At 45.6% G+C, this 16,068-nt stretch overlaps 1 protein-coding gene across 2 annotated transcripts in view; it reads right to left on the reverse strand.

Annotated features, from left to right (window-relative positions):
• Positions 1-195: 195 nt before the first annotated feature.
• cdk16 (cyclin dependent kinase 16) overlaps positions 196-16,068 on the reverse strand; it is a 29,689-nt gene continuing 13,816 nt past the window's right edge. For both annotated transcript variants that reach the window (XM_077004046.1, XM_077004047.1), the window contains 12 exons: positions 15,903-15,959; positions 15,678-15,792; positions 15,462-15,556; positions 15,196-15,258; positions 11,884-12,007; positions 10,832-10,952; positions 10,528-10,625; positions 10,324-10,429; positions 10,159-10,201; positions 9,750-9,840; positions 8,818-8,895; positions 196-4,963 (listed from right to left, as the gene is read on the reverse strand). In XM_077004046.1, the coding sequence (XP_076860161.1) occupies positions 4,926-4,963; positions 8,818-8,895; positions 9,750-9,840; positions 10,159-10,201; positions 10,324-10,429; positions 10,528-10,625; positions 10,832-10,952; positions 11,884-12,007; positions 15,196-15,258; positions 15,462-15,556; positions 15,678-15,792; positions 15,903-15,959 (1,029 nt within the window). In that variant the 3' untranslated portion in view covers positions 196-4,925. The remainder of the gene's footprint in view (positions 4,964-8,817; positions 8,896-9,749; positions 9,841-10,158; positions 10,202-10,323; positions 10,430-10,527; positions 10,626-10,831; positions 10,953-11,883; positions 12,008-15,195; positions 15,259-15,461; positions 15,557-15,677; positions 15,793-15,902; positions 15,960-16,068) is intronic.

Genomic DNA, 16,068 nt, shown 5'->3' on the forward strand with positions numbered 1-16,068 from the left:
TACATCAACCTGTAGGTCAAGTGAACACACACAGCTCACTGGCGTCACCAGTGTACCCACCAAGAAAAACGGTAGACTGGAAAGTAAATAAATAACTTTTAAAATAAGGTTTACGCCTTTTACGAGTTATTAGTGCACACAACTAAACAAGTAATTGTATTTTGAATACAAATAAATGTACAGGAAGCAATACAATAATCTTCAGAAATTAACATCTTTATTGAACGATATATTCTAGTTACAATGAATACACTGTAACTGTACAACATTTATTGAAGATATCTTACATATCTGGATTGAATGCGGCTTGACCAGAGCAATTTGTATTTAGTACTGAAAGTGACGAAAACAAAAATATCAGCAGTTTGGTTATCTTGGAAGATTTAAAACCAACCATGCAAGGTTTAATAATACTTTGGCATTGACCGATAGGAAAAGCTATAGGCTAGCTAAAGGCAGTCAACAAACCAAGCTGCTTGTCACACACCAAGGCGTAAATATTTATTTTAGACGTCGTATGAATGAATTATAATCATTTATATCAATAAGCACACTAAGGGTTATCAAAATAGCGAACTGTCATTTTGAATAGGCTACGAGTTCTGAAAAAGTCAGTCGATTTTCTTCAGTAACATGGCAAAATAATGAGATGAAGCTGAAATACTTATTTTGCCCTAGAGGTGGCAGTTAAAACTATTTGTATAGAAATGTTTTTTTTTTTTACCATAAAGTTTTTATTGTTTTCTTATAAATATTTTTAGGTCGGTTTAGCAGAAAACATTTCACTTTCCCATCTGTGTTTAGTAGTAGTAGGCAGACGAAAACAGAATTAAATAACAGAATGAAAACAACAAATTTGTAAGGCGTGTGCCGTAAGTGTTGGAAAGACTGCCCGCAAGATCTGAATCAGAGGTCCACTACAATTCAGTCTAGACTGCCTGCTTCTGTTACTTTTATTAACAACTTAGTTTATGTGTGAATGCAAGCAGATTGCAAACCATCTGCAACCTCGGAAGCTCATCTGATTATAATCTCAATTTGTGAACAATATGAGATGATGATGAAAACTACATCTACATTAGAAATGAGTAAAAACTAAGTGAATTTTCAAAGAAAACGAGACAAGATTTGTATAGTAATAGATACTATACAAGTCAACTGATCAAGTGTAAATTTTACATGAATTTTTGCATCCAAATGTTAACCTGATCTGTTGAAAGTGCAGTGATTAATAAATAAAAGGATAAATAAATAAAGAACAAGCATCAAGTTTGGGCCAATGATTGTATTGCCTGAAAAACAATTCACATTTTGCCCCCCACCCGCCACAAAAACCTGTATAGTTGGTTTGTGGAATTGCTCTGTGTGCCTCCGAGTGTCCTGCAGTTTAATTACGGTTTGGAAATAACAGTCAACCACACTTCTGCATATAATTCAGTCCTTCATAAATGGCGGGCGAATATTGTGATTAACACCAGTTTCTGGAGGCCTTCAGCACTGCATCAGCGGGCACATTTTCCAAGCTTTGGTGAACGGATGGACTATTGCAATAGCAAGAACACAAACTCCATGATGAATAATCCCAAAATGGCTCATCTGCATTACATGTCAACACCTGCGTTCGCACGGGGCCGTACAGCTTCAAAAACATTAGGTTTGTGTAGAAATGGTGAATATCCACAGGTGCATATTTGTTAGAGCGCACCGACTGTAGATTATGATTGACGGGCTAACCCTGGGAAGCAGCACTTGCCTTGGAAACCTACAAAAGAGGTGAGATATGTGCATATACAATGGCTATTGCTTTCTCATGCTTCTCTATTCCATTTAAAATGTACATATGTATACATTGATGAACTGAACATCTCCTCACCCTCCCTCAACCTCTCTCTCTCACACACACACACACACACACACACACACACACACACACACACACACACACACACAGACCAAGAAAACGAACAAAAACAAAGAGGTGCTCCAAAAACAGCTCCACACTAGGAAGAATACAGCACCTGGCTCTAAAAACGGTACGGAAGAGTAAACTAACAAATAATCAATAATAATAATAATAATAATAATAATAATAATAATACTGCTCAAGTTTATGCTAGCATAAAAATGCCCCTTAAAATGCCATTTTTTAAATAAAATTAACATTCTAAGCATAAACCTATACTAAAAATGACGTGATGTCTGTATTACTGGCTCAGAATATGTGTACAAAACAGATTTCATCAAGTTCTATCAAAACCTCACCTGCGGGGCAGTAAGAAGGGGAGAGCGAAAGAAAAGGGAGAGAGAGAAAAATACATTTCTGAAGGACAAATCTCTGTTAATAATGACTTACACAGTTTTACACAAAAATCAAATGGGTTATTCTGGCCAAAGTTTGGGTAAAACTCCTTGGTTATTGCACAGTTACTGAACTGTTATTGCAAAAAAGCTGCACAGGAAGTGAGATCCCCATCAGCTGATCAGTGCAGAGCTGCCAGGCCCCCCCGATGCCCACACCGCACACACACGCCGTCAGACGGAACACTGCACTCCCCATCCTAGAGCAGGAACGTCCCACATCACACACAGAACTTCTCTAAAGCCCAGGGTGTTCACACAGGGCTAGCCAAGGTTTCCTTTCTCATTCAGTAAAGGAGAATGAGAACACAAAGGAACAAAAAATCCTAATTGTATTTAAAAATTAAATGTCAACAGCAGGTTTCACTCATTGCACTGTCCACTGCTCAAATCTTTAAAAAAATAAAGAAAAAAAATGGTCTAGGGCTATTTACACTGTACCATAATCTTCCCCTTCATTATACATTTCATTTACATTAGTCACTTACAAAGAAACTATTCCAACCTCTCTCTCTCTCTCACACACACACACACACACACACACAATGTCCAAAGGAGTGGGCCGGAGTGTACAAACTATATTTCTAAACACACCTAGAAAAAGTAATAATAATGAAGACTACTTCTGTTCACTAAAAGTACAGTCCGTTATATGGTCATGTGAAAGGCCAGTGAGTGGTGGCATGAGAGAGAGAGAGAGAGAGAGAGAGAGAGAGAGAGAGAGAGAGAGAGAGAGAGAGGCATCTGAACTGGGATGATCGCTGGCTGGGTTTCTTCTACTGGGAGATGTCTCCATTTTCACCACCGCCATTTCCTGACATTTCTGTAGCTATAAACACTCTTCAGCGCCCTCTGCATTCCCACAGCATCTGGGTGTGTGATGACAGGGTGTTCACTGCAAAGCAGGGGCAGGGTCTCTGGGCTTGTGTGCACGTGTGAGGCTGTAAATCAACACCAGTCTGCTCTCCAAGGTTCAAACATCTACAGTGGGCTATCAAAATAATCAAAAATATTTAGTCCCTATGCTGAACAAAGGGAAATCTTTAATCAGCCCATGGATTTCTCCCTCTCTCTCCCTCACACACACCCTGACACACGCCCCAGTGTCTACAGGCAGATGCAAGGAACACACTGGTTTATATAAGCAAACTGGGCACCACGCCAATACTGAAGGTACCTGTGTAGCATCTTAATCTATTGAATCTCAAATCAAGACACGCAATTTAGGTTTGTGTGTCTGAGGGGTAAAAAACTGAACGGAGAAATGGACGGTGTGTGGAGTGGGGTGGCCAGGTGTGTGGAGTGGGGTGGCTAGGTGTGTGGAGTGGGGTGGTCAGGTGTTATTGGAGGAAGCTCAACTGACCTCAGTATATAGTAGCAGGAATAAACACTTATGAGCCTTTATGAATGAGCTGAATTTCTGCATTTCTGAAGGCGGGTGTCCCAGCTGTGGGTTTGACGTCCTCCGGGATCAGCGTGTTCCAGTCCGCAATATCTAAATCTCTAAATATAAATTTTAATCTCGAAATATAAATGTAAATCTCAGACCCCAGGAGCTGTGCGCCTTGTAAATGACTGAACAGAAGCTCCATACTGGATGCACAAATTCTGCATATTTCACTCTTGATGTTTTAAAGCATTTGTTAAAGCTATGACACTGCTGTGTGTGTTGTTTGTGAAATCTGGTTTTTTATCAAGACTTGAAATGATAAGGTCACATTTTAGGTACGTTTCATGCAGAAATGCAGGTAATTCTTAAGGGCTCACGAACATTTCCTTGTAATTACACAATAGCGTGTTAAGGAGGGAGCATCTTTGGTGAAACCCTTTCCTGGGTCATCTGTTCATCTGTGCTGTCCAACCCCGTGAGCTGGCAGGTGTGGGGTCATGACCTCGGGCACAGACTGGTTCAGTGAGAGAGAGAGCATGTCAGGCCGCAGAGGAAGACTACGATGAAGGCTCACGCCTTCACACGTGTATTAGACGAAGGCTGTAACACCTCCCCACACACACACACACACACACACACACACCAGACGAAGGCTCTCACACCTCCACATATCCTACCATACATCAAGCATGCAATCTGGGATTTTGTTATGCCTGTTAATATTATTGTTGTTATTATTACTGTTATTAGCCATTTGATTCGTTGCAAGTTGGCCATTTATGGTGACCTCTATCCAAAGAGCTGAACAAACGTGCCTTATTGTGAACTGCACAGTCAGTGCTGGCTCAGGACGAGAAACCTCACTCAACCGCGCACGCAACCGCCCCGTCTGGGACCGAAACCGCCGCTGTGTCCCGGGAAGAGTCCGAATGTTGCACCAACAAGCAAAGGAGTGCATAATTGTTTGACACAAACGATATAAATACAAACAAAAATCCCCCCAGCCTCCCATGTAAACATCTAGTTACCAATCCCCCGCTCTCTCTGAAGACACAATGCCACAGAAAATAATGAGTCAGTCAGAAATGAAAAACAAAGATCCCTTCATGGCAATCGCAGGCAGACGCGACCGCTAGCGCTCTTCTTGGACTCCGGCCCGGGTCATCTCTCGCTCCCGTCAGAAGAGAAGGCTGTGTCGCTGAGAGATGCTGTTGACTGGGGGGGGGTAAGGAGGGAGAGGGAGGATTAAAAATATATCATTTTTAGAGAACAAACATTTCACATCCTGCCTTACAGGTCATAGAAGGCAACTGGCAAAACAATAAGGCTAAAACACACATGGACGCCCAAAGATTTATGCAACCTTTCTGGGTTTAGCTAAAGCAGGCCGTCAGGGGAACATTAGCAGAACCCCCCCACTCCCCACCCCACACTGCCCTCCAGAGCCCACGTGGGGCATCACTCTCACTAAGCAGCCACACAGGCTAATCCCTCACACCCCCCGAGCCTTCTAGAAGCTTCTCTGACGTCAGGAGCAGCGTGACACTGGCTAGGATTAGGCAGGCCTTCGTCAGAGGGTGACGTTGCGCTACGACAAGCTGCTCTTACTGCAGGAGTACAGTATGTACACGTGTGTGTGGGCGGGTGATCGTGTGTGTGTGGGCGAGTGATCGTGTGTGTGTGGACGATGAGTCAAACTGGTGGACTGAGCCGGGCTTTGTGATGCTGAGATCAGATCAAAGCAGAATTGAAACACACACACACACACACACACACACACACACACACACACACACACACACACACACACACACACACACACACACACACACACACACACACACACACACACCCCCTGACCACCCTGCTGACACACACACACGATTCTCACACACACTCACCCTGACCACCCTGCTGACACACACACACACACACACACACACACACACGTCTCACACACACACTCACTCTGACCACCCTGATGACACACACACACACACGTCTCACACATACTCACCCTGACCACCCTGCTGACACACACACTCCCCCCGACGACACACACACCCACACACTGCCGCTGTTCCAAGCGACCCGATGCACCATGTGCGTTTGTGTGTGATGCTGGCTTACGTAGGAGAGATCTGTCCCTCTTCTTGGGGACGTTGATGTGAGCAAATGTATCGGACTTTGTGTTAATTCTTCATGACAGTGTGTGTGTGCGCGTTTGTCTATGTGTGTGTGTGTGTGTGTGCGTTTGTCTGTGTGTGTGTGTGTGTGTGTGTGTGTGTGTGTATGTGCGTTTGTCTGTGTGTGTGTGTGTGTGCGTGCATGCGTGCATGTGCACATGGGCAAACATATCTGTTGGCAACAGTGCCACATGTTTTGTGAGAACGTGTCAGTATATTTTTCTTGCTGGTTTCCTTCATTCTCAGAATAACTGAACACAGTGTCCCTACTGTAAACACCCCCACTCCCTGAAGCATGAGCAGAGGGGACTGGTGGAGATGGAGGTGGAAATGGAGGTGGAGAGGCTACACGTCTGAACATGAGGCTGCCATGCTAACAGCAGCTAATGCCTCTGATGGCTGTGGGCTAGTTCAGAATGGCTTTGATTACTGGACGCAGGACTACAATAGAGAGGCAGATTATGATGTATGAATAATAATAATGATGTATGAATAATCATAATGATATATGTGTATGTGTCTGAAGTGGCTGAGACACACCCACCACGCCTACACCCACCACACCTACACCCACCACACCTACACCCACCCACACCCACCCATACACCCACCCACCCATACACCCACCCACACCTACACCCACCCACCACGCCTACACCCACCCACACATACACCCACCCACACATACACCCACCCACACCTACACCCACCACACCTACACCCACCCACCCACGCCTACACCTAGGGCTGCCATGATTAGTCGACTAGTCACGACTATGTCGACTACTAAAATAGTCGACGACTAATTTATTAGTCGATGCGTCGTTTTTTTCCCTCTCCAAACTGCTGCGACAGTTTCCACTGCTGCGTCTGCGTTTCTGTCCTTGACGCACATGCGCAGTTTAGTGGAAACCGGGGTAGACAGTTGACGTTATACAGACAGGTTCTGGTATCGTGGCTACCCGGCTACGGAACTCAAAAGTGTGGGATCATTTTCCGTAGTCGGGTTCCGAAACGCGTGCAATATCTGCAAGGCAGAACTTGCCTTCCACGGCAGCACAACCGCGATGTACGAGCATGTACCTGAAGCATGTTGTGGCTAATTGTGACAACAATGATGAATAGGGACCGTCATCTCTGTAATCTAAATTGCTAGTTAGCTGCTAAAGTTACCATAAACAGAGCGTTAACTTAGTACTTACTTATCGCAGGGTTGCCAACTTTTCAAGATCACTTGGAATGAGATTTGATCTTTTGGGGGGGGGGTCGATTTGCCAGTGGTTGTCGCCAGAGCGAACTAGTAACTCATTGAATCATAGATGTGGATCAGAGGTAAATAAACTAGATTTTTTTTCGGCGTGAGAAATCGGGTCTGTGAGCGTGTGAAGACGGTCAAATGCGTGTGTGAGTTGGCAACCCTGCTTATCGCTGTAAAAGTTAACATTAGTGATGGCGATTTGTTTCATTAGCCTTAGCACGCATTCGTGTATTTTCTGTAACGTCAGTGAGACCAAAACTTTATTTTTGTGAATAACTCCTTAAGTTTCAGGTCCCTACCTAATTTGATTTAAATGTAGCGAAGTTTGATGCCAGAGACTAATGAAAGAAAGAAAAACCTAAAAAAAATTATTTATTAATGTAGGCCTATTTATTTTTGTGTTTTTTAAGGCAGTGCCTTATCCTTATTTTAATAATTGTTTGTTGCAACAAGCTGCATATTTCATTAAAGGTTTAATGAACTATGATCTTAATTGTTTTTATTTTTAGGTATAGCTGAAATCTAATGATGGTTATATAATAGCAGTTGCATTCTAGTGTATGTTTTATATTCAATTAACGTACAATCCGACTAGTCGACTAATCGTAAAAATTAATCGGTGATTAGTCGACTATTAAAATAATCGTTTGTGGCAGCCCTACCTACACCCACCCACGCCTACACCCACCACACACATACACCCACCACACACATACACCCACCCACGCCTACACCCACCCACGCCTACACCCACCCACACATACACCCACCCACACATACACCCACCCACACATACACCCACCACGCCTACACCCACCCACGCCTACACCCACCCACGCCTACACCCACCCACACCTACACCCACCCACGCCTACACCCACCCACGCCTACACCCACCCACGCCTACACCCACCCACGCCTACACCCACCCACGCCTACACCCACCACACCTACACCCACCACACATACACCCACCCACACATACACCCACCCACACATACACCCACCCACACATACACCCACCCACACATACACCCACCACACCTACAGCCAGGATCTCTAAACCTAGCATTAGGTTGCAAATCTAACCTAACAAGTTTTTGGAAAAGCTCTGGAAACAGAATATGTTAAGGTCAAAACAGACAAAGAAAACGCATTTGGGTGAAGGCAACAGGAAGGGGGGAGAGAGAGAGATAGAGGGGGGGGAGAGAAAGAACTAGAGAGAGAGAGAAGCAATGAGGATGCTGGAATATAAAACACAACCCAGAGAACAGGTTGAATGGAGTGAGGTCCCCTATTCAGCAGCAGTAATGAGTTTCCCAGGAGGCCTCAGCACACAAGGGCTCGGCTGGCAGAGCACCAAATCAGTTCATTACTCATTATGATCCATGCGCATTATTCATGATTATATTTAAATTACACTGTGTCAATGTCTCACTTGCACTGTCGAGAACATTCCTCTCGTTTTAAATAGCCTCAGAAAATCCCAGAACATACCACATGGTTTATACACAGCCAAAGCAAATAAATGACCAATTACTGATGAAGTGATAATCATGCACATTACCACCACCACCACCACCACCACCAATGGCAGTAGGATCGGGTGGAGTGCTTCCTCTTACCGGAGTCAGACAGCGAGCTCGTCCTCATGCCTGTCTCCTTCTCCAGCTGAATGTCTTGAAGTGCAAATATGGACGTAGCTGTAGGTGGAGGGAGACAGAAAGGAAGACACAGAGAGAGAGAGAGAGAGAGAGAGAGAGAGAGAGAGAGAGAGAGAGAGAGAGAGAGAGAGAGAGAGAGAGAGGACCGTGTTGTGACAGTGAGCTCTTGTAGTCATTACCTATTCAACTCCCGTGCTCTCTCCCACCCCCTCACCACCACCACCAGCACCACCAGCACCACCCACAGAATAAGCTCTGGCCCATAATACCCTCAAAGCACCAGGGATCATCCATTCCACACCCCTTCTTTGAGTCTAGGCCCATGGTTAGGGGTGTGTGTTGCAGGGGGGGGGGGGGGGGGGGGGGTGTCCTATTTCTGTGGGAATTGTGGGTGGAGTAATGAGTGAAGCACATCAAAGAACATCACACCATAAGACAACAGCAACAACTGTCTGGGTTAACGCTACCTGTTGTCATCCAAGCCAGGGATTTTGTGATCAAGTGTGTGTGTGTGTGTGTATGTGTACCCCCATATAGTTGCCTATTGGTAGTCAAAACGTGTGTATGTGTGGCATTGATCTCTTTAGCAGCACAGCCACACAGTGTGTGTGTAGAACAGAATGAGCTTGGGGCGGTTGGACTGGGAGGGCTGGAGGATTCCTGGGAAAGGGCAGACACACACACACACACACACACACACACACACACACACACACACACACACACACACACACACACACACTCTCTCTCTCTCTCTCTCTCTCTCTCTCTCTCTCTCTTTCTCACTCTCTCTCAACCTACCAGCGTCTCAGCATCCCACTCTCCACACAGAATAAAGCACAGCCTTAAAGGTGCGCGTGTGTGTGTGTGTGTGTGTGTGTGCATGTGCTTACTGTCAGGCAGTGTGAGAACTCTCTCTCCCAGGCAGTGGAAATACAAGTGTCTCATTGCTTCTTCTGCAGATATCCGCTTTTTCCCCTCAAACTGAATCAAGATCAACAGGAAACACACACACACACACGCACACACACGCCTTATTTAGATCTGCATGGAATTCAAACAGTGTGTATGTGACCGTTTAAAATTGAAAACCAAATCACATCCTGACCAAAGCAGATCATCAGTCAACACAGTGTGTGTGTGTGTGTGTGTGTGTGGGACAGAAACCCACACACAATTAAGGAGCAACACACTCAGAAACACTGACATTAGCAGTATCAATCAAAGTGGTCATAGCAACTGCAGGATCTGCTAGGGTTGAGCACCGCAGCAATAACACCAGCGGCAGACAGGGGGCGCTACCTGCAACAGCTTGGCCAGCAGGTCCACACCATCATTGTCCAGCCTGTACAAAGAAAACAAACACAACAACACCAGATCAAGACGGGCACTGCACAGACAGTGGCCTGCGTCCATGGAGACAGCAGTGGAACCGGGCCCCAGACGTCCTGCAGACACTCTGGTTACCGTGGAGTGTGGTTGTGGAGACAGTCGGCACGGTAACGGGGGTAGTTGTAGGAGATGAACTCTTCGTTGGAGGTGATTCCAGGCCAGGTTTCCTCCGTGGGTGTGCCTAAGAGAGCCAGGAGGAGCGTTAAATAACGCACACACGCATGTATGAAGAGATTGCGGGGAATCTATTCCAGATTGAGTGGTGTTGAGAGATGGTACCTAGCAGTTTGAATATAAAGTGTAGCTCTTCTTCTACTGTGGATCCTGGAAACAGGGGCCGCCCCGTCGCCATCTCATAGAAAATACAGCCCACTCCCCTACACACACACACACACGCACACACACGCACACGCGCACACACGCACACGCGCACACGCGCACACGCGCACACACGCACACACGCACACACGCACACACACACAAAATTAATCTACTGCAATGACGCTCCAGTGTACCTGCTGTAAACGTATTCCTCCAGCAGTGAAATTATGCAGACAAAGGATCAAATCAGATAGGTGCTCACCACATGTCAATCTGTGTGGAGTAGTCCGTGCTGCCCAGTAGGATGTCTGGGGGGCGGTACCAGAGAGTCACTACCTCATTAGAATAGGTCTTGGTAGGAATAGACTTTGCACGAGCTAGACCTAGAGACAAAACATACCAGAAACAGAGAAATGAGGTGATCCTACAGACCCCAGATCTCCTACAGACCCCAGATCTTGTACAGACCCCAGATCTCCTACAGACCCCAGATCTCCTACAGACCCCAGATCTCCTACAGACCTCGGCAGCGTGCGTGCAACCCCAACCCCATGGCCTGTGTACATCAACTTTTCATCCTTGCAACAGTTTCCCACACCAAGTGCTGCAGCTACAGTCTTAATGGGAGAACATTCAGGTGGTGTTCACTTCTCTCTCACACACACACACACACACACACACACACACACACACACACACACACACACACACACACACACACACACACACACACACACACACACACACGCTCATCAAACTCCCAGATGATGTCATAATCCGCATGATCCCCTCTTATACCCCATAAAACACTATACTTCACACACACTCTTCAGCTCTCATGCATTCCATCACACACACACACACACACACACACACACACACACAGCTTCCTAACTCGGGGAATAATAGTGTGTGAAGTATAAGATTGTGGTGATGAGAGAGTCAAAGTCTGGGAGAAGTAGTGATGTGTCAAGTATAAATATCAGACTAAACGGCCTCTCATAACTCTTCCAAGGCCTCACTGAAACATTCACAGTGGTGTGTGTGTGTGTGTGAGAGAGAGAGAGAGATAGAGGAGGATGTATTTAACTCTTTGTGTGGAACAAATGTTGGCATAACGATGATGTATTATGGAGTTATGGCTGCTCCCAAAAGGAAAGACTTTAACTGCTTGAATTTGCTAATGAAAACGAGTTTGGGGATCATTTACTTAAGAGTAGCAAATAAGCTAATCACAAAACCCCATAAAAACAGCATCACCAGACACTGTGTGTGTGTGTGTGTGTGTGTGTGTGTGTGTGTGTAGTTACGGACCGAAATCAGCCAGTTTGAGTTCTCCGCGGTCATTGATGAGGAGGTTCTGGGGTTTAAGGTCTCGATGGAGGACTTTGCGTCTGTGACAGTAATTCAGCCCTCGTAACAGTTGAAATAAGAAGAGCTGCAAACAAACAAAACAAAAAACACAAACACGGTCAGGAAAACAAAAACACCAAAAAAAGAGTTAATTGTTTTCTAAATGCACTAGAGGAGGAGGCTCGTGGTGCTAGCAACAAGAAGGTTTGGGGTTCAGTTCCCAGGGAGTTCTTATCCTATATTTATCCTGATAAATATGTGTCACTCTGGATTAGAACCAAATGGTGGAAATCAAATATAAATGAGAAAAGCTGTCAGAAGTGGACTCAGAAAAATGAGAGAACCATTATGTGAACAGACAATGTGAACAGAGAACCCCGTGTGAACAAAAGTAAAATATTGATGCCACAAGTCTCTTGCAGAAAACCTCTTTATAAACTTGAGTATGTAAGAGACCTTAAACACTGGATGCAATTTCCTGTTAGTTAACTCAAAACAGAAGTACGTTCACTGCCTGTAAAAAGCAGCCAGAAAGAAGCTAATCAGGATACAGTCTCAGTCTTGATGGCTACTCACTGACTTGTAGTGCAGCTGTAAATAAACCTCGATGTAACTACTGACTAGTCTTTCGTTGGGTGTTCATGTGGACAATGACACTAGAGCAGCCTATTTAGGAAAACAAGAAGAAATATACCGCCACTAAACAATGCACAGATCTGTCAGGCTACAAATGATTGTGCCCCATAGTACCTTACCAACCCTCTTCCACTGGGATCCATCATGACGGCTCCGATTACAGGGTGCCGGCGTCTTAGTGTTGCCCGAAGCTATGAAAACTACAACAGGGGTTTTCATAAAGCCCTCCAGCTATGAAACAACCTCCTGGTAAATGTGCGTAACTCAGACACAATATCCGTCTTTAAGTGTTGGCTGAAAACCTACTTGTTTAATCAGGCCTTTGGCTAGACAAAGGGCACGGAAAATGAAACCGTAGGTGGTGTTGCCCTTTGACCCTCATGATCAATCAGGTGTGGCAGTGGTGGTTAACTGCAGAGCGGCTGCTGTCTCTGGGGGGGGGGGGGGGGGGGGTGTCCCTCCTGCCCGTGTGCCTTCTGCTACTCTCACCTTTAACTAAGCAGCTACCACTACACCTGGGGGAGTCCATGCTCACACCATGATATTTTTATTAAAAGCATATGGGACCATGGACTCTGCATATTTAACACACTGTTCTGTCTCTCTGGGCGAGATTTCTGTGTGCACACTCCCTTGGCGGATATGATGGCAGTGCCAGACAGCATTAACCTGCACACACGTCCCGTCACCCAACGCGGTGTAAGGTGCATTATCCCCTTCCCTCCACCCACCTGCCTGGTGTCATGACCACCACAGTAACTCCCATTTCTGAAACAAAAACCCCAACCACAGACTTCTGATGACAGGAGCTTCTGACCAGCAGCTCTTAATGAGGATCGTCATATTCTGCTTGCAGGCTCTCCGCAGGCGTACAGCAAGGAGCAACACTTGGACCTCTTTTCTTTCTACGTTTGCTGCGTTCAAGTTGTATCCTCGACACGGTTTCTCCCCCATCACTACTACATTGATGATACTCAACCCCACGTCTTTTTTTGCTCCACAGATACTAAAATCTCAGCTTGGATCTCGGCATGCTTGTCTGACACCTCATCTTGAAGAACTGCCCATGATCTAAAACTGAATCCCAGCCAGGCAAACGTGACCGTTTTCTTTCTTCCTCAGTCGCTTGCTACACCACCAGACACTCTCGGCTGATCCAGAAGACGGCTGCACGGTTCAAACATCACTCCTCTGCCGCGGGACTCACCACTACAGTCACGCAACATCGCATTTAAAACCCTGGCAGTTAATTACAAGGTGAAATATGGTCCTGTCCTTTCTTATCTGAAAACACACTAGCATCTACGGTCCAGTACTTGTTCATTCTGTCTTCAAAGGTACAATACACACACACACACACACACACACACACACACACACACACACACACCTCACAAAGTTAGGGATATTTGGCTTTCGGATGCAATGCTGTCCACCTTTATTGGTGAACTTAATGTGATCATCTTTAAACTTTTGAATGCAACAGTTCAGTGTTTCAGTACGTTTTGCATAACTTGCTGTTCTCTAACAAGAGCTTAACGGCAATTGTTTGATCCATGAATCGACCGATACATTTCCTGGTTGAATTAGAATTGGTATCTAAACAGTCCTCCTCATCAAGCTGTTCATATTTTTGACATCTTGAGACCAAGACGACACCTCACAACTGATCTACAGAACCTCTCCACTGCGAGGCTTCCAACAGGATGTTCTCAGGCGGAAGTGGCCACTGAGCTTACAGTGTCATTGGCAAGTTGCAACAGAGATGCAGAGAGACTGGAAGAGTCACAGAAAGGCGTAGAAGTGGACGTCCTTTGTCCACGTCCCACACACGTCCCATGACCGATTCATTGTTAACGGTGCCCCGCGGTAACCGGATGATGAATGCCACACAACTGCAGACGCATTTAAGAGAGGCAAGTCAGACCTACGAGATCAGTGGTGTAGAGGCACAGAACCTCAGACCTGAGGGCCATCATTCAAGAAGAGTGAGTTCCTGCCTCAGCAGAGAATAAATCGACTTGTGAACAGCACGAGACCTCGTTGTCAAGCTGTGATTGATGCCCAAGGCCACGTGACATTGATATTTTAGCTGGGGTATATCCACCACTGTTGGCTTTGTTTTCAAATAAATTGTGAGATGAGGAAATCACAAATTGCATGCTTCTACGTATAATATTATATCATAGCATGAACCTTTATGTTTTTCATAAATTCCAAACTTCCTCAGGCTATAGTAATTTACTAATATTAGACTATCAGTATCTTCTGATGTATTGCTTATCTGTTCCTATCTATTATGATGTTGATGAATTCAGATGTCCAGTGTCACCCCAGGAGGAGTGGGTCGGTTCTGCGTCTTGCAGCTCCTACGGTTCCTCCTACGGTTCCTCCGTTATCTCACCCTGGGAGATTGTCCTCGCCATGCTCACCTTTGGTATCTAGACTTCATTCCTGTAATTCTGCTTTACGTCAATGTCTCTTGATAAAAGTGCTATGTAAAAACAGTTAATCCTTTCAAAAAATATTTAGGCTTCTAAATGTCCTTCTGCCTAGGACTGATATGAACACACCGTGTGTGTGTGTGTGTGTGCGCGCGCGTGTGCAGTCCACAACTGTGTTTGCAGGGATGCTCACCTTAACGTTGTGTACATGGATGCTGTTCCCACAGTCGTCTAGGTACTGTTTCAGGTCTTTATCCTGAGCACCAGAAACACAGCGTCAGAAGCAGAATGCCCAGAAGGAGAAGGAACTAACCATACTGCCACTCTGCTGTTATGCTTCAAAGAACCATACTGCCAGGATAACACCACAAATACCGACCTGGACTCTAAAAATGATATTCTCAGGACACTGAGAAGTGTTCAAATGGGTCTTTGACTGTGTGTGTGTACACAACTCACCAGATACTCAAACACGAGCGTCAGAGACTTCTGGGTGTGGATGATGTCGTGCAGGGTCACGATGTTGGCGTGTTTCAGATCCTTCAGCAGGGACACTGAGATGGAGGAAAGGTGATGCACAGACCACAGAAACACGTGTCGTTTCAATGTGGTTGGCTGCCGTGACCCAGGACGGCGTTCCTGTCTGTGCACTTTGGATTGTGGGTAGTGACTCACCTTCCCTGATAGCCGTGCAGGGGGCTCCTTCCTCGTGCTCCAAGCGGATCTCTTTCAGAGCCACCAGGTTATCGGTAAGCTTGCTGCGACCTTTATAGACGGTAGCATACGTGCCCTGAAAGGCAGTTACGCACATTTGCAAACATACATGCAATTGAGATAAAAAGCAGCATGACAGACTTAAACTTTGAGAGACAAACACTCAAGATTTAATGAACACTTTACCTCTCCTAGTTTATCCAGTTTCACGTAGGTCTCCAGCTTCCCGAACCCAATCTCTGACTGCAAACACATCAGAACCGTTATTCCAGATCCAGGACCCCAAGTCCACCACACCTTACACCACCGACATACAGCGCATGCCTTACTGTATTAACTAAACACTCTGTTC

Source organism: Brachyhypopomus gauderio, chromosome 4 (genome assembly GCF_052324685.1).
Source record: "Brachyhypopomus gauderio isolate BG-103 chromosome 4, BGAUD_0.2, whole genome shotgun sequence".
NCBI classification, from domain to species: domain Eukaryota; kingdom Metazoa; phylum Chordata; class Actinopteri; order Gymnotiformes; family Hypopomidae; genus Brachyhypopomus; species Brachyhypopomus gauderio.